The sequence below is a fragment of the Nerophis ophidion genome, linkage group LG12, assembly GCF_033978795.1.
Source record: "Nerophis ophidion isolate RoL-2023_Sa linkage group LG12, RoL_Noph_v1.0, whole genome shotgun sequence".
NCBI classification, from domain to species: domain Eukaryota; kingdom Metazoa; phylum Chordata; class Actinopteri; order Syngnathiformes; family Syngnathidae; genus Nerophis; species Nerophis ophidion.
Window position 1 is genome coordinate 29943292 of NC_084622.1, and position 24746 is coordinate 29968037.

General features: G+C 39.9%; 2 protein-coding genes across 13 annotated transcripts in view; one reads left to right on the plus strand and one right to left on the minus strand.

The window, feature by feature from the left end:
* tjp1b (tight junction protein 1b) overlaps positions 1–21102 on the plus strand; it is a 129085-nt gene extending 107983 nt beyond the window's left edge. For 4 of the 9 annotated variants that reach the window (XM_061917331.1, XM_061917330.1, XM_061917329.1 and 1 more), the window contains exons 11-28: positions 1970–2120; positions 2646–2754; positions 2839–3058; positions 4560–4744; positions 4830–4925; positions 5018–5100; positions 5194–5404; positions 5469–5569; positions 5662–6012; positions 6430–6651; positions 7603–8460; positions 8576–8667; positions 8893–9108; positions 9218–9354; positions 10142–10598; positions 10709–10926; positions 14403–14546; positions 19446–21102. In XM_061917331.1, the coding sequence (XP_061773315.1) occupies positions 1970–2120; positions 2646–2754; positions 2839–3058; positions 4560–4744; positions 4830–4925; positions 5018–5100; positions 5194–5404; positions 5469–5569; positions 5662–6012; positions 6430–6651; positions 7603–8460; positions 8576–8667; positions 8893–9108; positions 9218–9354; positions 10142–10598; positions 10709–10926; positions 14403–14546; positions 19446–19540 (3946 nt within the window). In that variant the 3' untranslated portion in view covers positions 19541–21102. The remainder of the gene's footprint in view (positions 1–1969; positions 2121–2645; positions 2755–2838; positions 3059–4559; positions 4745–4829; positions 4926–5017; positions 5101–5193; positions 5405–5468; positions 5570–5661; positions 6013–6429; positions 6652–7602; positions 8461–8575; positions 8668–8892; positions 9109–9217; positions 9355–10141; positions 10599–10708; positions 10927–14402; positions 14547–19445) is intronic. The other 5 variants (XM_061917332.1, XM_061917325.1, XM_061917324.1 and 2 more) reach the window with 4 other exon arrangements.
* Positions 21103–22428: 1326 nt separating this feature from the next.
* LOC133563282 (long-chain fatty acid transport protein 2-like) overlaps positions 22429–24746 on the minus strand; it is a 40628-nt gene continuing 38310 nt past the window's right edge. For all 4 annotated transcript variants that reach the window (XM_061917334.1, XM_061917336.1, XM_061917335.1 and 1 more), the window contains exon 10: positions 22429–24453. In XM_061917334.1, the coding sequence (XP_061773318.1) occupies positions 24277–24453 (177 nt within the window). In that variant the 3' untranslated portion in view covers positions 22429–24276. The remainder of the gene's footprint in view (positions 24454–24746) is intronic.

Here is a 24746-nt window from a genome sequence, read left to right on the forward strand (position 1 = left end):
TTATTATTTTTATTGTGAAATATTGATGTAGAACAATACATCTGCTCATTTCCATCCAGCCATTCATTTTCTACCTCTTCAGGGTCGCAGAGGGCTGGAGCCTAACCCTGCTGCACTCAAGCAGGGTCTTGTTAATTAATTTAAAGGGGACCTATGCTGATTTTAATGTACATTAGAAACACTTCCTTTTTGTCTAGATCAGTGGTCCCCAACCACTGGTCCGTGATGCATTTGCTAAAGGGCTGCACAGAAACATTACATCTATAATTAATTACATTGGAACTCTCCTGAAGGAATCAATAAAGTACTATCTATCTATCTATCTATTTTTTTTCCTGACCAAACTTTTGCCTGTTCCACTAGACACACCAAAAAGCTTGTTCATTGGTATGTGATAAAACTCCTGTATTTGTTACATGGGACAATGCACATTAATGAACATATAAAATGTAAATATGCCAGATTCTTAGCCCAAAGCTCATTTCCATCGGCAGTCCCCGGCAGGTTGATGGTATATACAACAGGGTCCATCAAAGGTCAAGTTAGACCGCACCAACATCAGACATAAATAGTTCAATAAAATACAAAGACTCAGATATAGTAATGAAAATAAAATAAAGTGGAGACCCATATAAATCAGTTGGTTGCTGCATGACCTCAGCTCAGGAAAGGAATTATAAAGTCACCATGGTAGTTAAAGTGGATACGGCAAATGGAGAAGTGCTAATGTGCAAGTCTTCTAAATTATTGCATATGTTTGGTGTACTGAAGGAAGACAATACACATCTTCCTTAGAATTTTACGTTAAAGTGCTATTGGTTAGTATTAATAGATGTGTTTACGCATGAAAAATTGCACCAAAAAACATACATAAGTGTATCTCTGGATGAAATATTGCACAAAATATGAATACATAACTTTTAGAATAAAAAGAGAAATCAATAGAAATAGAAATCCATTGTCAGTAATAGCGAGTATATCTAGTTTAATTATGTATCTATGCTCTTGTCCTGGACGATGAAGTATAACGCATCAGCCACAAAAATCAACCCACATGCTAGCAAAGTCTTTGGAGGCTTTTTTGCAATAAGAAAAAGGCCAGGGCTCCCACTAATTCAGTGTTAGGGTGAGTTGTACCTGCCCCATGTGGAAAGTCAATCAGTGAAAATAAAATGTCCATTAAACCAGTCTCCGGTTCAATAAAGTTGGGGGACCCCTGGTCTAGATAGTATGCATTAGAAAAGTTTTGGTGTAAATTTTGCGCCATAGTCACTTTTGTTACCTGTTTTTTGAGTCTTTCTGCAAGATGTTCATTTCTGAAGGTGTTCCCAAATTGCAAATAAAACCACACCTCACCCTATCTAAAAGTATTCAAAATATCTTTTGAAAATGTACACATTTGAAATATATATATCTTAAAGTCGCTACTGCTATGTTCTTTCCAGACAATAAGTAAACATCATAAACGGGATATAGATTCTCCCGGTGACATTAGGTACACTGCATGTCTCACGTCCATGTTATTATGCACACGCCACGATTAGATGAAGATAATACTTGATCCTACTTTTTTTGTTTCCTTGTAGCTTAAAGCAAAGGGTGATGAGCCCTCTTGCTGAGAGCCTGACTTAATTTCCAAAAAGGTATGTCTACCTCGCTGTGACGTCACAACGTAGCCCGACTGCAAATTCCCACGAACAGATGTATCCAAAACTGCGTGCAAGCTGCCGCCAAAATGCATGAACCTTATAATTTGATGTTTATCACGAGTATCGAATGTTGTAAAAACATTTATACGTCACAAAAGATAAAATTCATCATAGGTCCCTTTTGAGTTTGTATTCAAGAAAATACAAAGTTGGTTGGCGCTCAGAGATTTACTCACTATTTCTTGCAAAACACCAGAATTCCATTAAAATGGCATCACATCTATTAAAGTCTGACTGTTTTCTTTATTCTCCCTTTTTAGGCCAAGCATGAAGCTGGTAAAGTTCAAAAAGGGTGAGAGTGTGGGGCTGCGGCTGGCGGGAGGGAATGACGTGGGCATCTTTGTTGCTGGAGTGCTGGAGGATAGCCCAGCTGCAAAGGAGGGCCTGGAAGAGGGTGACCAAATTCTCAGGGTAAGTTCTGTGTTGCTGTTTTTCAACAGAATTAGTCGTTTTTTGGAATTATCTGGAAAATAATGTACGAAAATAAAAAGTTCTTCTTTTTCTTAATGTGAATAATAAGGAGCTGAGTGGCGATGCTTTATTGCGTATGCAAGCACCTCCCCTTTTTTAAATTCTTGCTTGTACACAATGCTTGCTTCAGAATTCCTGTACCTCTGGGCTGGTCTCTTAGCAATGACCTGAGGGAGCAGACACAAAAAAACTGTTTCCTTTCACTGTTTGCACCATTTCCTCACAGCAATATATCTCTTTTGTTACACCTCCTTTCTTTAAGGAATGACTTCAATTCTTATACACCAGTAAAACATGCAGTTTCCCAGGCAGCGTGGAGAACAAGTAGAACAACTATAGGAGAACCTTCAATTAAAGTTTTATACATGCCACCAATAATCTTAAATTAGTTTAAAAAGAGTGAAAGAAGCTGCAAGTTATTCTGTGAAAAAGCATTCGAAATAATTGTGTTTGATCAAATTGCAGGTAAACAATGTTGATTTTGCAAACATAATCCGAGAGGAGGCAGTGCTATTTCTCCTGGACCTTCCTAAAGGTGAAGAGGTAACCATATTGGCTCAAAAGAAGAAAGATGGTTAGTAACTAAATATTGATAAAGGAACGCAAGAAAAGACCAGTTAATTTGATATTTTCGCTGATCAGCTCATTTCCTCTTCAGTCTATAGACGGATCGTGGAGTCTGATGTGGGCGATTCCTTCTACATCCGCACCCACTTTGAGTATGAGAAAGAATCTCCGTACGGGTTAAGCTTTAACAAGGGCGAGGTGTTCCGTGTGGTGGACACCCTCTACAATGGCAAGCTGGGTTCCTGGCTTGCTATTCGCATTGGCAAGAACCATCAGGAGGTGGAGAGGGGCATCATCCCGAACAAAAACAGGTGTGTTTTTTTTTTTTTGTCGCTTTATCGTTGTCCGGGTCTGAAAATGAACTACATCTCCCAGAATCCTCTGTTTGTACTCGTAGTCTATAAGAGGAATTTTCTTTTGGACATTTCCATGATGATGTCATCAAAATCTGTCCACAACTATTTGAGTTAAGTTGCTAACAAACAAAACACAACATCTTTGGTGGAGGTAAGAAAGTCCGTGTTCTGCAAAGCTAAGCGTGCCCCTTTCGTCTCGAGCGGTTCCAAGGCGACAAAGAGCTAGTCGTTCATGTCGCACCACATCGAGGGAAATCGCCCAAAAAAACTGTTCCATTGTGGGAAATACGAGTAAACTGCAAAGCTACGTAAAGATTAAATCTTCAATCCATCCATTCATTTTCTAACGTGTGTTTTTGCCGCTGTTGCGGTGGGCTGGAGCCTATCCAACTGCACTCGGGCAAAAGGCAGGGTCCACCCTGAACAAGTCGCCACCTCATAAACTGTCACCCAGAAAATATGTTTGAAGCGAAATGTAATTTGTGAGTTATTTACATTATTAAAAACTATATTGTTAGTAACTTTTCTGAGAAACAGCATTTTCCAGACTTATATAAAAAATGTCCACTGCAGAGGACACTGCTTCTCGAAGTAAAAGTTGAAGGACACTAAAGTGAACATTATTGTTTTCACTTGTTACACGCAATATTTACATCCATCCATCCATCCATTTTCTACCGCCTGTCCCTTTCGGGGTTACGGGCGGTGCTGGAGCCTATCTCAGCTGCACATGGGCGGAAGGTGGGCTACCTCACAATACGAAGGTCCTGAGTTCAATCCCGGGCTCCCTGTCTGGAGTTTGCATGTTCTCCCCATGACTGCGTTGGTTCCCTTCGGGTACTCCGGCTTTCTCCAACCTCCAAAAACATGCACCTGGTGATAGGTTGATTGACAACACTAAATTGGCCCTAGTGTGTGAATGTTGTCTGTCTGTGTTGGCCCTGCAATGAGGTGGCGACTTGTCCAGCGTCTACCCCGCCTTACGCCCGTGTGCAGCTGAGATAGGCTCAGTGTCACTTTAAAGACAACAACTGTAAGGATTTTTAAAATATTTTCTTGAAACAGTGGATGTTCCTTCACAAGTATTTGCACTTAAAAATACATGTTTGTAATAATAATTATGTTTAGAAGAAAATGGATGGATGGATAGAACATTTGAGCGTACAGTTTATCCTGAACAGTCCTGCCACTTCATTGTATACACTGTACTGTAAATACTGTAAAATAAGTCTTATTTTTTGTGGACATATATCACGATAATATCGTACCATGAGATTTTGATGCCGTTACATCCCTATAGTTTAGTATCAAATGAATGGACCATTGGGATTTCAGTCTTGTAATTTACTTGAAATGCTCTTCGTTGCCAACAGTACTCAGATTAGCAGTGCCAAGTGTATGACACATTCATTACCTTTTGTGTCAAGTGTTCTGTCTTGTTGTGGTACGTTAATAGAGCAGAGCAGCTCTCCAGCGTGCAGTACACACTCCCCAAAACAGCTGGGGGCGACAGGGCGGACTTCTGGAGGTTCCGTGGTCTTCGCAGTTCAAAGAGGAACCTCAGGAAGAGCCGAGAAGATCTTTCCTCACAGCCAGTCCAGACAAAGTTCCCGGCATATGAGAGGGTTGTCCTGAGAGAAGGTTAAAAATCTGACCGTGCACTAGTAAAAATGGCATACCTTTTATTCCAAATCTACCATTTATAATTTGGTCTTTGTAATTGTAGCTGGTTTCTTAAGACCTGTCGTCATATTTGGGCCTATCGCTGACGTTGCGCGAGAAAAGCTCTCCAGAGAAGAGCCAGATCTCTATGAGCTTGCAAGTATGTTTACGATTCATGCTTTGAACATAACCGCAACATAAACCTCATGGGTTATGTTTGAAATGTCATGCATTGCTCTTATTGTTTTCCAGAGAGTGAACCAAGAGATGCCGGAACAGACCAGCGGAGTTCAGGAATTATCCGTCTTCACACCATCAAACAAATCATTGACAGAGTAAGCACTCAATGTTTTGTTACATTCGAAAGGCTCCATAGATTTGTCTTCACCCCAACTCACATCCATTATTTATTTATTCACTCATAAAAGGACAAACATGCTGTGCTGGACATCACCCCTAATGCTGTGGACAGACTGAACTATGCTCAATGGTACCCAATAGTAGTCTTCCTAAATCCTGACAACAAGCAGGGTGTGAAGAACATGAGGACAAGACTTTGTCCAGAGTCTAGGAAAAGCGCCAGAAAGCTCTATGAGCGAGCCATCAAACTGAGGAAGAATAATCATCACCTGTTTACCAGTGAGTGGTCACAAAGTAATATTATTTATCATACAATACTTAAACAAATATTTTTTTTTTGTAGCCACCATCAACCTGAACAACATGAACGATGGTTGGTACGGGGCTCTTAAAGAAACAACCCAGCAGCAACAGAACCAGCTGGTGTGGGTGTCTGAGGGCAAGGTGAGCAACAACTTTCACTGTTTTTGTACATCTGTAACAGAAAACTAATGCAATGTAAATTGTGAGCCCAAAGATAAATGGTTTCTTCTCAGGCGGATGGCACCACGGAGGATGACTTGGATATCCACGACGACCGCCTGTCCTACCTGTCTGCACCAGGTAGTGAGTACTCTATGTACAGCACGGACAGCCGCCACACGTCCGACTACGAGGACACAGACACAGAGGGAGGAGCATACACAGATCAGGAGCTTGATGAGACGCTGAATGACGAGGTGGGTCTGCCCACGGAGCCCGCCATCACGCGGTCTTCCGAACCCGTGAAGGAAGATCCACCTGTCATTCAGGACGCCCCTGGTTACCCTGGATACCAGCACCCAGTGCCACCAGACCCTTCTAATCGTATAGACCCCACTGGATATAAGTTGCCCTCTCCGCAGCAGGTAATAACAGTAGCCTTGTAAACCCCTGTACTCTGTTTGACTTGTGTGGATAGAAAAACTCTATACTTGAGCGGTTCGCTCATTGGTCATCTTGATAGTTGACTAAGGCCATGTCCACATTAACAATGTTACATTTTTCTTTGCATTTTGTTAATTTTAAACAACATTGATTTTGGACAAATGTTTTGGGACCCTGAAGTGGGTAAACAAAATAAAATAAAGACAATTGTGTTATTGTGGACCTAGCCTAAATGTCAAACATGTTTTAGAAGCTACTGGTATATTATCTGACAGAATCAAACATTTTCAAGCGCCTTTTCTTGCTGATTCGGTGAAGACCGAGGTGTTTGGGTGAGCTATTCTTGGTGTGCCCTTAGCAGGCTGTGTTTGTAAATGTCTTTTAACAATACTTCACAGCAAGATGAGGCTTCTCTGCCCATGCCCCCGTTGCCTCCAGCGCCCTCTGCTGTTGAGCAGCCTGTACAGCTAGAGGGTATGCATCTAGAGGAGCCGCCTGCTGCAGCTGCAGCTTCTCAGGCTGACTCATTTAGAAGCCCCAGTCCTGCCCCTGAGCTTTTTCATCCCCCACCACCGCCACCCGAACCCCACTCATCTGGACCAACCGGTCCAGAAGCAAAGGTACCCGCTGTTTCAACCGCCCACTTGGACCGGGTCTGGGCCCCAGCCTGCTGTTTTAACTGCCTGTCTTCTCGCACATGCTTCCCACTTGCTCTCTGCATGAAATGCTCACACTGTGTGCTTCACTGAGCCCACCGAGTGCCCCTGGCTCCCAGAGAATGTGTGACGCGTACATATGAGTCTTTGGCCAGGGTGAAGACATCCACAACTAGACCTAACTGTTGCCTCTTACTTCCTTTGCATGGCTCCAAATGTCTTGTCGGTTCCTTCAGCTTTAATTATCTTCTGTAGACAATAAAAAGAGCACTTACATTGTAATAGTAGATGTGTTGTGTCGTAGTGCAGTAGTTTGACATTGCATTAGACGCAAACTGAATGTTGGTTGCATGATGAACGCTAGCCTGCAGACAGTATTTTTGATAATGATTTCCGTCAAGCAATTCTCCCTATGGAAAATAACAACTCACTTCAACACACTGCATTGTGTTTATGTTCACTTGTTTTGTTCTAAGCAGATGCCAACAAATGAACTTTCTTCCATAGGAAGTGATGTAGCTATTGATTTGCTGTCTACAGGCTACACATCATATGTTTGAAATGAGGCCTTTCAGAAATGAAACTGTATTAATAACTAATGAATGTGGATTGTAATCATTCTTGAAAGGCATCTTGTCAAACAGGCATTCAGAACATGTTTTGAATAATGGACAAAGGTTTGCTTGTTTTTTTTGCACTTCGACAAATTGTGTCATGATTTGGAAAGTGTTACTTACTGTATGTATGCTCGTTTCCATTAACTTTCACTTTGAAGTTTCACACCTTGTTCTATTTGGTGTTTAGGATATTGTCTAACAACTACTTTATCTATCTTTGAACACAGTGTTTGATAAGCTTAGATTAATCGCCATTGATATTTAACAGAAGCATTAATTTAATAATGTCTCTTCACAGATGTACAAAAAAGATCTGTACAACATGGATGAACCTGTGAGAATTAACCATGGCATGAAGCAGTCTCTGAGCTACAGTCACCAGCCTTCATACCAGGACAAGCAGCCATACCGCGAATACGACCACCCGCCTTATTGTTACGATGGAGGCGGCTACGCAGAACCAAAGCCTCACAACGCTGACCCTCACCTGCACTACGAGAACCGTGTGCCTCAGTACAATGAACAGTGGTCTCCCTACGACCAGCAGACCTCTTCCTCTCAGCCCCCAGGTTACCAACAGGGCCACCAGCAACCCACCAGCTATAACCCCCGGCCCCTATACGAGGATGGCCCAGGGAGAGACTACAGCCCGCCACAACCACGGTATGAAGAGCCCCTTCCTGTTGGGTATGATGGACGATCACGCCACAGTAAACCTACGCCCATTCGTTATGATGAACCACCCCCACCACCACCCTCAGCAGGCTATGATGCCCGCTCTCCTTATGAGGCAGAAACTCACGGCTTCCCAATAAACTCACCGCGTTCACCAGAACCGCCAAAGCAGTACTATAGTGACCTGGGTCTAAGGCCTACCTACATTCCCGGGCCTCATCGGGGCTTTAAGGCAGGAATGCACGAGCCTGCAATGAACTCTGAGCCACCAGCACTCCCTCCTAAAACAGAGGCCCTCCCATCCCCAGGGGAGCCAGTCATCCCTCCAGGCACCAAAACCTTTCCACCTCTCCAACGGGAAGACCGGGATGAAGACCTAAACATGAAACCACAGTCGGTGCTCAACAGAGTGAAGATGTTTGAAAATAAACGCTCAGTTTCTATGGACAGAGCGAAAGAAGGAGATGCAACAGTTCTCAGGGTAATTTTCTCAGCTATCACCTCAGTGCAATGTTGAAGCAGCAACTGTAGAGCTCACTAACTGCAAAGGAATAATGATTATGAAAAACTTAAGATATTCTCTATTTCCTTTTTAGCCTGCAGATGTTCCCAAGCCTTCAAGTGCACCTTGTCCAGTTCTCAAGGCCAATTCTCTCAGCAACCTGGAGCAAGAAAGGTCCACCTACCGGTGTGTAGTTGTCATTACAGCATCCTGAGGCTACTGTAAAGGGAAATGAAGGGCAACTTGGGTAGACCCATTCACACATTTATTGTTGTTTTAGCTCCACCTAGTGGGGGCAACTGCAGGTGTACATACACCACAAATTGATATTTTCCTGCTCATATATGCATGGAAATAGCATTTCAGGATGAGCAAAATCATGATCTATTTATTTTCATTCTTTTTTTTTAGGGCTCCTGAGCCACAGAGGCCTCACACAAAACAACTTGATGATGTCATGCGCTCAAATCACTATGACGCAGATGAGGATGAGGAGTACTACAGGAAACAGTTGTCTTATTTTGATCGCCGTAGCTTCGACAGCAAAGCCATGGGCTTACCCAGTCCTGGCATCAATCGCTTCCATGATCTTGTCAAACCAGCTCAACTGTCTTATCCGTACAACAGGTAGAAGGACACACCTTTTGACACCGTTGCCAGACAATAATGTTCCTACTTTTCCACCCACTTATCGGTCTTCACTTACACTTTTATTGTTTGTCTTCACCTACATTAGAGTGGAGTCTGTCGAAAAGGTTAGTTCAGGTGAGAAGCGATATGAGCCCCTGTCTCAGATCAGCCCCTCCTCTCAGTACGGAACCCTTGGCTCTGCCATCCCACCCAATACACTGCCAAAACTCAGCCCTGGTCATGGTAAGCTCTATAATCTTGCTGCCGTAGTTATTACTTTCGTTTATGGTTTTTGGTTGGTTGAAGTCTATTTCAAATATGTACAGTATGCAATTTCAACAAGATACGTATTCAACCCATTTTTTTTTTTTATATCTCTGAACATGTCCGAAAAAGAGTAGGAAGAAACAAAGCTTACTTAAACCTGCCCCTTTTCCACTTCATAACATTTACTTACACATTTGTTCACTTATTTTGCGAATGCAAAATATTGATAATGGGTTGTTTTATTATTATTTAAATCACACTTGTATCTAGTTACTTAAAGTGTGTTACACTGAGAACCCATCATTCATTCACTGCACATTCACACTAGTTGGTAAGCTACATTTGTAGGTAGACTGACCGTAACGTGTCTGTCAACTTTCGCCTACGGCCTCTCCGACCATCACCAAACATTCAGTGTGGGTGGCACTTGGCGCAAGGTGGGTGGGGTGTCTTGTCCAAGGACACAACAGCAGTGACTAGGATGGCTGAAGCTGGATTCATATCAGGAACCCTCAGGTTTCTGGAAGGCTGCTCGAACATCTGTGCCACGCCGCACCAATGATGTGTATCTGTGCATCAACTCAGCTTGTGCTTGTGTTCAACTGTGGGCATTGATTAAAACAACCTTTTACCACAAGGAAATTGTTGTAGAAGGTACATACATAGCAGCTGATTACATGCAGACTGTCCTATCCTCTATATTTATTGTCATTTCTTGAGGATCTTTTATTTATTTTTTGTCTTTTTCTGTATTTCCATTCAGGAAATTCTATACCAGAGCCGTTGAGCTCACCTAATCCCAAACCTGACCTGGCAGCTCTCAGACCCATTAGCAGGGAGGAACCCGCACCGGTTGGCTATCTCCCCCCGAGGGCACTCCCTGACAAGCCCCCAGTCAACGGCACTGACCCGGCACCCCCGAAGACTGTTGCCGCCCCCGCCCCCATTGGTTATAACCGTTACGTCCCCAAGCCGTACACCAGTTCGGCGCGACCTTTTGAGCGCAAGTTTGAGAGTCCTAAATTCAACCACAACCTCCTACCCAACGACACACAGGGGAAAACGGACCTTCTCATCAATCCCGGCGGGGGAAAGCCCCAACTGTCACCTCAGCCACTGGACCATGACAGCGGCCTGGACACCTTCACGCGCACCATGGACAACAGGCCCAAATACCAGCACAATAACATCAATGCCATCCCCAAGGCCATCCCTGTAAGGTACGGCTTTGATGGCACACGCATCTCACAGGGAGGTCATTGTTCTGCTCGTCTTGAGTATTGTGCCCCTCTGACACTGAACTGACTGATGACTGTCATCTCTGCTGCAGCCCCGGCGCACTGGATGATGATGACGAGGACGAAGGGCACACGGTGGTCGCCACCGCACGAGGTGTCTTCAATTGCAACGGAGGGGTCCTTAGCTCCATTGAAACAGGTGTCAGCATCATTATCCCCCAGGGCGCCATCCCAGAGAACGTGGAGCAGGAGATCTACTTCAAGGTTTGCCGCGACAACAGCATCCTGCCCCCCCTGGACAAGGAGAAAGGTCAGTCCCAACAGGAAGAGTAACATCTTCTGTTAGCAGGAAGCAGCTTACAAAACATTGCATGTCTGCAAGATGGCAGTGCTCTGGTCTTATGGGTATGTTCATTTTTAGCAACCTTGGTAAAAAAACAAACATGAATGATCATTAGCTAATGCTTCTTGTTAGTGGTTAGCTGAGCTATTCCAGTCCTACGGGGTGGAAACTGACATGGATGCTAGACTACGGATACTGCTGTAGTGCACAGTATACAGATTGTTTTTGTTTCAATCAATTTCTGTGTTTTGGTAACAGTACTCAAGTTCTTAACATGAGCCAAAATGTGATCCTTTTTTCCTGAGTAAGAGAAGATTACACTTACATTCAAAGTATGTATTAGAAGGTAGTAAATCAGTTTTGGTTAACAGTAGTTATGTACAAGTGTTTTCCAAACTTGTGTTAATTTGTGGCAGCCGCCACAAATGAATTTGTCCCGCCACAGAAGATTTAGCATCTGTTTTATTTATTTTATTTAGGTTCGCCCTCGCTTACAAAAACATTAGGAATGTCTGTGTAGCATAAGCGGAACTAGGAATGTCCCGATCAGAGAGTTTGCCCTCAGATCCCAATCCAATTTCGTGTCCAAATCTGATACTTTGACAGTGTTATTATAGCGTTTGGAACTGAAAATATTAACAATAACATTTTTATAAAGCTGATTTCATTACATTTACAATTTGCCAGTTTTGTTGTAAATCAGATGATGTAATAAATATGTTTCATTGAATGCTACACACAATTTCTGGAGTAAAGTAAAGTGGATAGTTCTCAATAAATAAATAAAATAAAAAAATGATATTGGCTCATAATCAGTTGGATTTTGCCCTCATAGCCTCCCGGTATATTGATTTATATGCTGAGTTTTTAAACAATAAAAGAATTGACCCCCAAAATTAGATAATGCAATAATAATAGGAAGAAAAATCTACTCACTTTAGTATCTATCATTTAAAGTTAATATTATTTGGATTTACATGACGTCATGTCCTGCTCATTGAATATGCGAGATGGTCAAGCCAGCGTCTGTTGTCAATAGGCGACATTTAGCCCTTCTTCAAGGAAAACACCCTACGCTTGCGTTGTTTTCGGCTGTAAGCACGGTTCAAATCTTGAAAAGTTCATTGAGAGGTAATCAGGATGGGCAGAGGAGCGCAGGATCTTGACATTTTTAAGTATCAGTATCAGCAAAACTAATGTTAAGTATCCAACCAACAGAAAAGTAAGTGCTTATTACAATTCAACGCAAGTGTAGATAGAACCATTAAAACAGAAAGTACCGTATTATTCGGAGTATAAGTTGCCCCGGAGTATAAGTCGCACCTGCCAGAAAGGCATAATAAAGAAGAAAAAAAACATTTATAAGTCGCACTGGAGTATAAGTCGCATTTTTGGGGGAAATGTATTTGATAAAACCCGACACCAAGAATAGACATTTGAAAGGCAATTTAAAATAAATAAATAATAGTGAACAACAGGCTGAATAAGTGTACGTTATATGACACATAAATAACCAACTGAGAAGGTGCCTGGTATGTTAACGTAACATATTATGGTAAGAGTCATTCAAATAACTGTAACATATAGAACATGCTATACGTTTACCGAACAATCTGTCACTCCTAATCGATAAATCCCATGAAATCTTATACGTCTAGTCCAGGGGTCACCAACCTTTTTGAAACCAAGAGCTACTTCTTGGGTAGTGATTAATGCGAAGGGCTACCAGTTTGATACACACTTAAATAAATTGCCAGAAATAGCCAATTTGCTCAATTTACCTTTAATAAATAAATCTATATACATAAGAAAAAATGGGTGTCATTCCGTCGTACATTTTTTTTCCTTTTACGGAAAGTTTTTTGTAGAGAATAAATGATGAAAATAACACTTAATTGAACGGTTTAAAAGAAGAGAAAACAGGAAAAAAATGAAAATAAAATTTTTAAACATAGTTTATCTTCAATTTCGACATTTAAAAGTCAAAATTTAACCGAAAAAAGTGAAGAGAAAAACTAGCTAATTCGAATCTTTTTGAAAAAATAAAAAAATAATTTATGGAACATCATTGGTAATTTTTCCTGATTAAGATTAATTTTAGAATTTTGATGACATGTTTTAAATAGGTTAAAATTCAATCTGCACATTGTTATAATATATAACATATTGGACCAAGCTATATTTCTAACAAAGACAAATCATTATTTCTTCTAGATTTTCCAGAACAAATATTTTAAAAGAAATTCAAAAGACTTTGATTCTACAGATTTTTGAGATTTGCCAGAATATTTTTTTGAATTTTAATCATAAATTTGAAGAAATTTTTCACAAATATTCTTCGTTGAAAAAACAGAAGCTAAAATGAAGAATCAAACTAAAATGTATTTATTATTCTTTACAATAAAAAAAAAAATACTTGAACATTGATTTAAATTGTCAGAAAAGAAGAGGAAGGAATTTAAAAGGTAAAAAGGTAAATGTGTTTAAAATAATTTTTAAGGTTGTATTTTTTCTCTAAAATTGTCTTTCTGAAAGTTATAAGAAGCAAAGTAAAAAAATAAATGCATTTATTTAAACAAGTGAAGACCAATTTTTTAAAATATTTTCTTGGATTTTCAAATTCTATTTGAGTTTTGTCTCTCTTAGAATTAAATATGTCGAGTAAAGTGAGACCAGCTTGCTGGTAAATAAATACAATTTAAAAAATAGAGGCAGCTCACTGGTAAGTGCTGCTATTTGAGCTATTTTTAGAGCAGGCCAGCGGGCTACTCATCTGGTCCTTGCGGGCGGGCTACTCATCTGGTCCTTGCGGGCTACCTGGTGCCCGCGGTCACCGCGTTGGTGACCCCTGGTCTAGTCTCTTACATGAATGAGTTAAATAATATTATTTGATATTTTACGGTAATGTGTTAATTTCACACATAAGTTGCTCCTGAGTGTAAGTCGCACCCCCGGCCAAACTATGAAAAAAAATGCGACTTATAGTCCGAAAAATACGGTAACTGAGTATTAAAAGTAAATTAGCAAGTAGATTAGTAACAGTTTTGAGAAAATACTACAACTGACACAGTATGTTACCGTCATCAGCTCAATTAGGAGCCCCTGTAACCCGTTTTGAGATGGTTCTTTTATCATTTATATACCAAGTAATATTTTATGATATTTATCTTTATTGCAGTAGGCCTGGCCTCAATATATATTGCGATATGGATTTTAGGCCATGTCGCCATCCCTATTTTCTATGACAAATCAAAAAGGTGCGTTTTACATATACACACAGAGTTTTGCGTTATGGCATATATTCAAATGAGATGATATTGTAATTAACGCCCACAACCATGCGTTTCTAGTTGACATTGAAAATGATGAATGTTTCATTTTTCGTGGCTCTTTCCACAAATGAACCAGTGTTTGTGTCTAAGCGTTGTTGCGTGTCCGCACAGGAGAAACGCTGCTAAGTCCGCTGGTGATGTGTGGCCCTCACGGACTCAAGTTCCAGAAGCCTGTGGAGCTGCGCTTACCTCACTGTGCGTCTATGACCCCTGATGGTTGGTCTTTTGCTCTAAAATCCTCCGACTCCTCGTCGGGTACGCTGTCCTCTCTCTCTGTCCTTTTTTGGGTCTGTGGGCTTAGAAGATGACGTGCTTGGTCTGTCCACCTTCTTTTCCACATTCCTCGCTCCTTTATCACGCATGGGCTCCCTTATGCACCTTTATTATTGTTTCTTTTTTTCCATGTGTAACAGTGTTGCCTGTCTTTAAAGCACTTCATTTTGGACTAGATGTTATGTATTGGGTATGCATTGGTGTACAGTTGGACCCACAGTCTTTTTTAGAATTTTTTGGAGTCTGTCTACATGCTGTTCGATTCTAAAGGCGTTCTCAGATTGCAAATGAAACCACGCCTCACCCTCTCCGAAGTGTCATTTATCTTTAAAAAATGTTTACTTTTTGAATATATCAATCAATCAATGTTTATTTATATAGCCCTAAATCACAAGTGCCTCAAAGGGCTGCACAAACCACAACGACATCCTCAGTAGGGCCCACACAAGGGCAAGGAAAAACTCACCCCAGTGGGACGTCGACCATGATGACTATGAGAACCAGGGGACTGAAAGCAATGGATGTCGAGCGGATCTAACATGATATTGTGAAAGTCCAATCCATAGTGGATCTATATATAAACTGAAGACAAACTTTACTTTTTTGCAGACACAGTTAAAATTAGACTATTCACCCAGATTCACCCAGCCACAACATTAGGTACACCTGCACACTCTTAGATTGATTCAGACTCTGTATTAAAAGCTGTTTTAGCAGCATTTATGTCCCTCTAGGTCAGCTAACCTACAAGGCTGAACTACATTTTCCAGTAGGTTGGCAGTAACTTAGTTACGATTAGGTATTCCGTAGTTTAGCTACTTTAAAACCCATGTAACTAGGTAGCTTACATCAAAGCCACAAGCTACAAAGAGAGAAAATGAACTCTGAATCCAGGCCAAAAAACATGGAAAAAAATTAGGGCTGGGCAACGATTAAAAATTTTAATCGAAGTTAATTGCACTATTTCTCAGATTAATCGTGATTAACTGCATTGTATACGCAAAGCCCAATAATGAATTCAAAAGTAGTGTGTAGTGCACCTTTATTGGAATATTCTCCCACATGAACAAAAGCGCCAAAACATTTGTTGTGCAAACATAATTTAAATAAGTCCTTGTTAAACAGTAGCAGTTAAATAACATATTTTATGAAAATCAACTCAAAAAGTGTAAATACAAACATTTAAGCTTATTGCCACTGCCAGAGTATTTAAGTTATCCTGTTTGTTATGGAAAATAAATATAATCTACATACAAATCTCTGAGCCACAATCATAACATCTGAACAGGCAATTTCTGAGGTAACAGCAGAAACATTTTTTTTATCAGGGATCTTATGTTTAAAAAACCTATATTATAGGTAGTGGGCTGTTTTAGGGAATTTTTGATCAAATTATCTGTAGTAGCAATATTAATGATCTTGTGTTTATTCTGCGTAGTGCACTTAAAACAATCATGACCATATCTAGGAATTGATATGATGGGAATTTTCCGATTGTTTGCTTGGTGCTTTGATAAACTGAACGCATCATGTACATGGTACTATATTGTGATGTTATGAGCCAGGGAAAAAAAGAACTACCCCACCCAGCATGCAACAGGAGTGACGAGCATGCGAGGTAGTCCGGTATAGGTTGTGTCGCCATGACGGCATCTTGTATGTTGTGATATGCACGCTCTGAAAGCAAACGTTAAGAACTCAGCCAACACGCCTCGTCTGCATTATTGATAAATAGAAACACAACACATATACTCTGCTGCTTCACAGGCCGCTGGATGTAGCCGGCAAAGTATTCCCATGCTAGCTAGCCGGTCTAGCAAGCACGCGTCATTCAGTCCAAAACGGCCCGATCTATCCACATTCAGAATTGTCTGGCGGTCGTAAGTGATCCCGGAGTGACCACGCTGTAAGCCAGCCATGAAATTTGCAGAATTGTCCGGTATTTTTGCTAAATGTTCCATCTTTACCAAGAGCCCCTCGACGCCGAAGCACGTCCGGGCGTCGCCATCTTGCTTAGAAAAAGCGTTAACAAAATAAAAGCATGTAAACAACATACGCAAATGTGCGATAAAATAATTGTCGGCGTTAATAGATTGATGAGTTAACTCGTAATTAACGCATTAATTTGCCCACCCCTAAAAAAAATACAAAGCCCTGGATGAATGAGAACATCCATACATACATAGATTGGTTGGTGTTCGTATAATGAGACACAATTGGCTAAGGTTAGGGCAAAACATTACGGATTGGCCAATCAGAGGCAAGATATGTAGTAAGCAATATCATAACCGTCATGCACTCATGTCACATGACGACGAAGGAGTGAGGGAGACAGAGGCAGGACGCTTCAAGATGACGATTAAAAAAAAAAGGGAAAATACTAGATAATGGCAGAGGAATTCTATTCCGCTGATTAAATTTTACCTTCAATGATGAAGATGACGTCCAAGAAACCCGCAATAATGTCCTTGTTCTATTAAGACAAATGTATCCCTTTAGAGAAAACAATGCCACTAACCTTAGTTATTTGTTGTTTACTCTGTAAACCAAAATCATAACTGCTCTCTTCATTTAAGATGTGGAACACAAATTTAGGAACTCACATTAAGGTTTAGTAAGGTTGAGTTAATGAAATGTTTTACTGCACATAACCATTACTGACTGTTTGTCAAGAGGTAGATAGATGCTGTTTTCGTACTTTTGGTAGAGAAAATGAATAACATAGGCGTGGGCCAAAGAAAAGGCAAACTAAAGTAAGTACATACATTGGAGTGCGGCAACCCCGAGAGGTGTCCCCGGCTAAATGACTGATAGTTAATACTAATTGACCCCTTTTGGGACCATTTGTACACCCTCAGTTACATTAACATTGATATTGTACATGTGGGTCCATAAATATAAATGCCGTTAAATGTAGCTCTGATGTACAAACCCTGTTTCCATATAAGTTGGGAAATTGTGTTAGATGTAAATATAAAGGGAATACAATGATTTGCAAATCATTTTCAACCTATATTCAGTTGAATATGCTACAAAAACAACATATTTGATGTTCAAACTGATAAACTTTTTTTTTTTGCAAATAATCATTAACTTTAGAATTTGATGCCAGCAACACGTGACAAAGAAGTTGGGAAAGGTGGCAGTAAATACTGATAAGGCTGAGGATTGCTCATCTAACACTTATTTGGAACATCCCACAGGTAAGAAGGGATGGGGCGAGGTACACCCCTTTGTCCACAACTGCGTGAGCAAATAGTCAAACAGTTTAATAACAACGTTTCTCAAAGTGCATTTGCAAGAAATTAAGGGATTTCAACATCTACGGTCCATAATATTATCAAAAGGTTCAGAGAATCTGGAGAAATCACTCCACGTAAGCGGCCTGGCCGGAAACCAACATTGAATGACCGTGATCTTCTAACCCTCAGACGGCATTGTATCAAAAACCGACATCAATCTCTGAAGGATATCACCACATGGGCTCAGGAACACTTCAGAAAACCACTGTCACTAAATGCAGTTTGTCGCTAAATCTGTAAGTGCAAGTTAAAGCTCTACTATGCAAAGCAAAAGCCATTTATCAACAACATCCAGAAACGCCGCCGGCTTCTCTGGGCCCAAGATCATCTAAGATTGACTGATGCAAAGTGGAAAAGTGTTCTGTGGTCTGACGGGTCCACATTTCAAATTGTTTTTGGAAATATTCGACATTGTGTCATCCGGAACAAAGGGGAAGCGAACCATCCAGACTGTTATCGACCTATGTTCAAAAGCCAGCCTCTGTGATGGTATGAGGGTGCATTAGTGCCCAAGGCATGGGTAACTTACACATCTGTGAAGGCATCATTAATTCTGAAATGGTACATACAGGTTTTGGTACAACATATGCTGCCATCTAAGCGCGGTATTTTTCATGGACGCCCCTGCTTATTTCAGCAAGACAATGCCAGGCCACATTCAGCACGTGTTACAACAGCGTGGCTTCGTAAAAAAAAGAGTGCGGGTACTTTCCTGGCCCGCCTGGCGTTCAAACCTGTCTCCTATCGAAAATGTGTGGCCCATTATGAAGCGTAAAATACAACAGCGGAGACGCCGGACTGTTGAACGACTGAAGCTCTACATAAAACGAGAATGGGAAAGAACTCCACTTTCAAAGCTTCAACAATTAGTTTCCTCAGTTCCCAAACGTTTATTGAGTTTTGTTAAAAGAAAATGTGATTTAACACAGTGGTGAACATGCCCTTTCCCAACTACTTTGGCACGTGTTGCAGCCATGAAATTCTAAATTAATGATTATTTGCAAAAAAAAAAAAAAAGTTTATGAGTTTGGAAATCAACTATCTTGTCTTTGTAGTGCATTCAATTGAATATGAGTTGAAAAGGATTTGCAAATCATTGTATTCCCTTTATATTTAGATCTAACACAATTTCCCAACTCATATAGAAATGGGGTTTGTAGAAAGCTACTTTTGCCGTGTAACTTGTAGTGTAGCTTGCCGCAATTCCCTGGGCATTACTTCGCCTGTAGCTTTTAGCTACATTTAATCAAGAGTAACTTGTAGCTTAGCTTACTACCTTTTGTAAGTTGCTTGCCCATCATTGTATTTATAAGTCGGATAAGACTAAATTCATCATAGGTCCCCTTTAAATTTCCCCCAGATAACAGTAAAAGGTCAAAAGTCACTACTACCCATTTTATTATTATTACCACAGATGATTGTTCTGCAGATCAGGGGTATCTAGCGGATTAATATTGATTAGTGTGTTTGACATGCAAATGAAGGAAGTAACAGTGTGCTAAAACACACCAGATTGTTATGTCAAATGAACAGTGGCATTAATGGTATTTTAAATTCTTTTGATTTGTCATTTGCGCAGGTGACCCTAAAAGCTGGCAGAACAAATCTCTCCCAGGAGACCCCAACTACCTGGTGGGTGCAAACTGCGTGTCTGTGCTCATCGACCACTTCTAAAGAGGGCGACAGCTGGTCTGTTGGTGAATGTGAAAGGACAGGGGAGGGCCGGGGTGCGTGCCCTCCGTGCAGCGAGGTTAGGGTACACAACACTCACCTCAAGGCGGTGAATAAAACACTCCCACGTTGTTTACCGGACCCTCAAAAAAAAACAAGAAAAAACAACTCCCACACACTTATGAGAAGAGTCAACTTCCCGGCTCTTCTTTTTTGTCCTTTTTGTTGGTGCTTTTGAGGCTTGCAAAAAAAAAAGATGACATACCACAAGTTATTGGAACTCATATGAGAGTGCATGACGGTGCCACAGACTGAATAATCTCATCTTGATATTTTTAGATACTTTTTTGGGGTGGGGGGGATCAGCATAGTAAAAGAGAAAAAAAGAGAAATATTGCTGTAAAAAAAGAAAACATAGTTGGCATATGCAAACCTTTCGTTGTGCAGCCATGAAGGATCTCTGGAGGACTCACACAAGAAATGGCAGTTCATTGTTATTATTATTATTAATAATAGTAGTAGTATCAAAGAGGCCTGTTTGTTCTGATCGGGCGCTCTCTTTCCTTAAAAGTGATGTTTTTGTAGCAAATGTTTTACCGTAGACGAATAATACTGACAAACTCCTGCTGTCTAGAGATCTATGCATGTGCTATGACTCAGGTCCAGACGCCTGCTACCACTTTAACACACGAGAATCCCATCCAACACTGCGAGCAGTGATGCCTTATCTGCATACAAACAAGAGAAAGAACTTTCCCAATTGAAGCCACCCTGACCCTCCTGTCACAGCCAACACCAAGTTGTCTGCTTTTTTTTTTTTTCTTTCTTCGTTCTCCTAAACTCGGATTCTAGCACATGCGTGAAGGCAGAATGGACGCTTTCTTTTTTTCCGCTATGCATATATGAAGAGTGAGGAGACGCCGAAAAGCTCCCAGGATGTCGTGGCTGTACATATTGCTAGCATATGGCCTTGGTTCTCTGTAAATCAACTTTTGTACATCTTTATTATTTTGTATAAAAGACAAAAGGTTTCTTTAAAAAAAAAAAAAAAAAAAAGCAAGAGAGAAAGGGAGAGCGGTTACATTGGTTATGTTTGTATTCCGGTTAAAAACCCTGAGCCTTGGAACTGACACAAGCAGTAATAAATCCAACTTTTCTAGCAATGTATACACACTCACTACTTAAGGCATTTTTTACTTTTTATTGAATATTTACAACAACAAAAAATAGAAGTGCTTGGTTTGAATCAATTGAAAAGATATGCTCAAAGGGGTTGAGGCTGTTACAAAGACTGGTCCCTTTCTTTATTTGTGATACTGGATGCTTTATTGTGTGCCCTGAAATGTATTTTTGTACTAATAGACAATTTATTATGGCACATCAGTACTGTTTTCTTTTGATATAACACTTCAGTGCTTCAATTCAACACTAGTTTATTTCCCTGTGTGTCCAACATTCTTTTTATTTATTTGGATTTCTCTTTTTTTCATACATTGTTTCACCTCTGCAACATTTTTTTTAAATGTATACCACTGTATTAATAAATACATTTCATTTTGAAATTAGACGAGACTCCACATATTAATGATATGCTTCTCAAAGTGTGCTTTTTATTTACATTGCAATGTTCTGAAAAAAAAAATGGATACTAACAAATGTAGAAACTGTTGCTGTTCTAATTTTGCTTTCTTGAAAGCACATTAATGCTGCAGCTATCAAACATTTTAGTAATACAATAAACTATCCAGGAATCGGATAAAACATAACGCCTCAATGCGTATTTTAGGAGCAAAGTTGAAAAACGTGCTGCTTGTCATAACCTTTTTATTTTCTTCTAAAAAATAATGCACGTCATAAACATAGAATTTTCACTTTTAGAGTGTGCGTAATTTTAAAAAAAATAAAAAAATTCTGCTTTTCACTGCCCCATTTCTCTCATATGCGCTCCATTGCAGCAGCCCTGCGAAACTGTTATTGTATTTAAAGTTCCAGGCACTCCATGCAGTATAAACAATTAATCAAAGAAATAGAATATAAATGTAAGCTTTTTTTATAAACTGATTAATCGATTTTTGCAGCCTTGAAGCACATTTCTATATCATTCATATTTTCTTTAAAGTAGTATTAATTGAATGGGAAAAAAAACTACCACGAGAGTGAAGTATAGGTGTTTCCTAAAAAAAGGTCACCACAAAAGAAAAACTGCTAAATGTTGAGTGTAAAGTTGTTTATTTATAAGAGAAGAACATTGGAACAAGAAATAAAAGTTAAAAGGTACTATTTATTTTACATGTTATGCCCTTCAAAAATTACTACTTTACTCCTGTAATGGTATTTCCTATTTTTCAAATGACATACTTTTTTTCAGTAATTTTCCTTTTTTTTTTTTAAAATCATTTTGCAGGTATGTCAAATACTTTGTTGAGGGCCATGTCGTAGTCATGGCTTTCCTCAGAAGGCCACTCGCAACACTAAATATATTTGAATATAAATGTTTCATCCCCTGGTTTTGTTTTTACATGCAAATTATTGGATAAGTTGCTTTAAAATCATAAGTCAACATGACAAGCAGCTATTTAAGTATACTTTTTTTTTTTTTTTACAAAGAAATGTCTAAAAGATATGCATAATTGCATTCACTCCATGCATTTTTTGTAAAAAATTGAAATAACAAATGTCTTTTTGACACAATATTTCCAGGCTTTTGCCATTTTAAACAGTTGCTTTAGTGCACTCCATCCAGTTACCAACACAAAAATCACATGTTCTGGATTTCTAAAGTGAATGATCTGAGGTTGACCTGTGACAAGTGTGTTGTGCCATCATCTGATAAGAACATAACTTGGCTGTCCAAAGGTTCAATGATAAAGCCTCCACAGATAGCACAAGAATGTGGTAAAACGTTTATTTTCCAACCATGAATGACATCAACTCCGATTTCATTTAAAAAAAACAAAGAACTTTGGATAAAATATTTCAGAGTCATATTTTGAAATGCTAATATTAAGGATGTCTTCAACAGGGGTCAAAAGAGGTCATGTTTGGTTAAGATCTTTTTAAAATATTTTATAATTTGCCCCCTTAATTTGAGCTCAAATTCAAATACTTGTCAACGTTGATCTAACACAGGTAAATGGAGGCAGAATATGTCTTTCAGTCAGCAATGCACACATTTAACTTTGCTGCTGGGCCAATCCCAAACTCTGTCAGGCTCCTTGTGATTGGCCCATTGTCAGCAAGCACCTGGTTTGTTTATCCTATAAATGTACTTATTTACAACACACCATTAAAGGCCTACTGAAATGCGATTTTCTTATTTAAACGGGGATAGCAGGTCCATTCTATGTGTCATACTTGATCATTTCGCAATATTGCCATATTTTTGCTTAAAGGATTTAGTAGAGAACATCCACGATAAAGTTTGCAACTTTTGGTGCTGATAAAAAAGCCTTGCCTTTACCGGAAGTCCCAGACGATGATGTCACAAGGGTGAGGGCTCCCCACGTCCTCACATTGTTTATAATGGGAGCCTCCAGCAGCAAGAGCTATTCGGACCGAGAAAACGACAATTTCCCCATTAATTTGAGCGAGGATGAAAGATTCGTGGATGATATTGATAGCGAATGACTAGAAAAAAATAAAGTTAAAAATAAAAAAAAGGCAAATGCATTCGGACGGATTCAGATGTTTTTAGACACATTTACTAGGATAATTCTGGGAAATCCTTTATCTTTCTATTGTGTTGCTAGTGTTTTAGTGAGATTAAATAGTACCTGATAGTCGGAGGGGTGTGTCCACGGGTGTCTTGAGGCCAGTGTCTGAGGGAAGTCACGGCAGATACAAGGACGGCGCAAACTCCACAGATCTCCGGTAAGAGGCGACATTTTACCACAATTTTCTCACCGAAACCTGCCGGTTGACAAGTGGTCGGGATCCATGTTCGCTGTGATCCATAGTAAAGCTTCACCTCCGGGAATTTTAAACACGGAATCACCGTGTGTTTGTGTGGCTAAAGGCTAAAGCTTCCCAACTCCATCTTTCTACTTTGACTTCTCCAATATTAATTGAACAAATTGCAAAAGTTTCAGCAACACAGATGTCCAGAATACTGTTTAATTGCGCGATGAAAAGAGACGACTTTTAGCAACAAATGGTGCTGCGCTAATATTTCCTGACAGTCCGTGACGTTTTCAACAAGAAACTCCGCGGGAAATTTAAAATTGCAATTTAGTAAACTAAACCGGCCGTATTGGCATGTGTTGCAATGTTAATATTTCATCACATATACATATATACATATATATATGTATATATATATATATACATATATATATACATATACATATATACATATATATATATACATACATATACATATACATATATATATATATATATATATATACATATACTTATACTATCAGACTGCGTGGTCGGTAGTAGTGGTTTTCAGTAGGCCTTTAAAACACAGGCGGAAGAGAGATACACCTGCCCTCTACCTCAGAAGCCGCAGGTTTGTATAAAAAACAATTTTACACAATATATATAAATGGGAGAATGTCGAAAACCCCTGTCCCCTGTTATACATGATTTGTTTTTTATTATCTGGCGTGGAATGAAGAGTGTTGTATTGTACTGTACTACACTGTCAGGGCTTGGTTGAAATAAATATGGTGTCCATTCCTCCCTGAGATTAGTTGTCAAGGCACAAACTGAACATGTCTGTGAACAACAAAATGCTAGAGTTTGATTGTGCCGCTGGTTATGGTGCTGTAAATCTCCGTTGTCATGGGAACAAAGGTCAGTTTAGACTCGTCGAGGTAGTACAAAGGCTCGCGGATTAGGGCCGGGTTGAATCCGTCGTTCACCAACTTGCTTTTCTTCATCTTGAACGTGCCCGTTATCTCCAAGCATGGCTGAAAGACGCAAGACAAACGGTTAAGAACTTTTGGCCAACGTGCAATTTCGGGAGGGATTTAACACTAACATGATAACAATTAAAATGTATGTTAACAGTTTGCATGCGTGAGGTACCAAGTTACATGACTGAAGTGTCTGCCTGCAAAATTAACTAAAAAAGATTGCATGTATGAAACCAGTCTACATGTGATTTATGGACTTGGAGAAGGCATACGACCGTGTCCCTCGGGAAGTCCTGTGGGGAGTGCTCAGAGAGTATGGGGTACCGGACTGTCTTATTGTGGCAGTC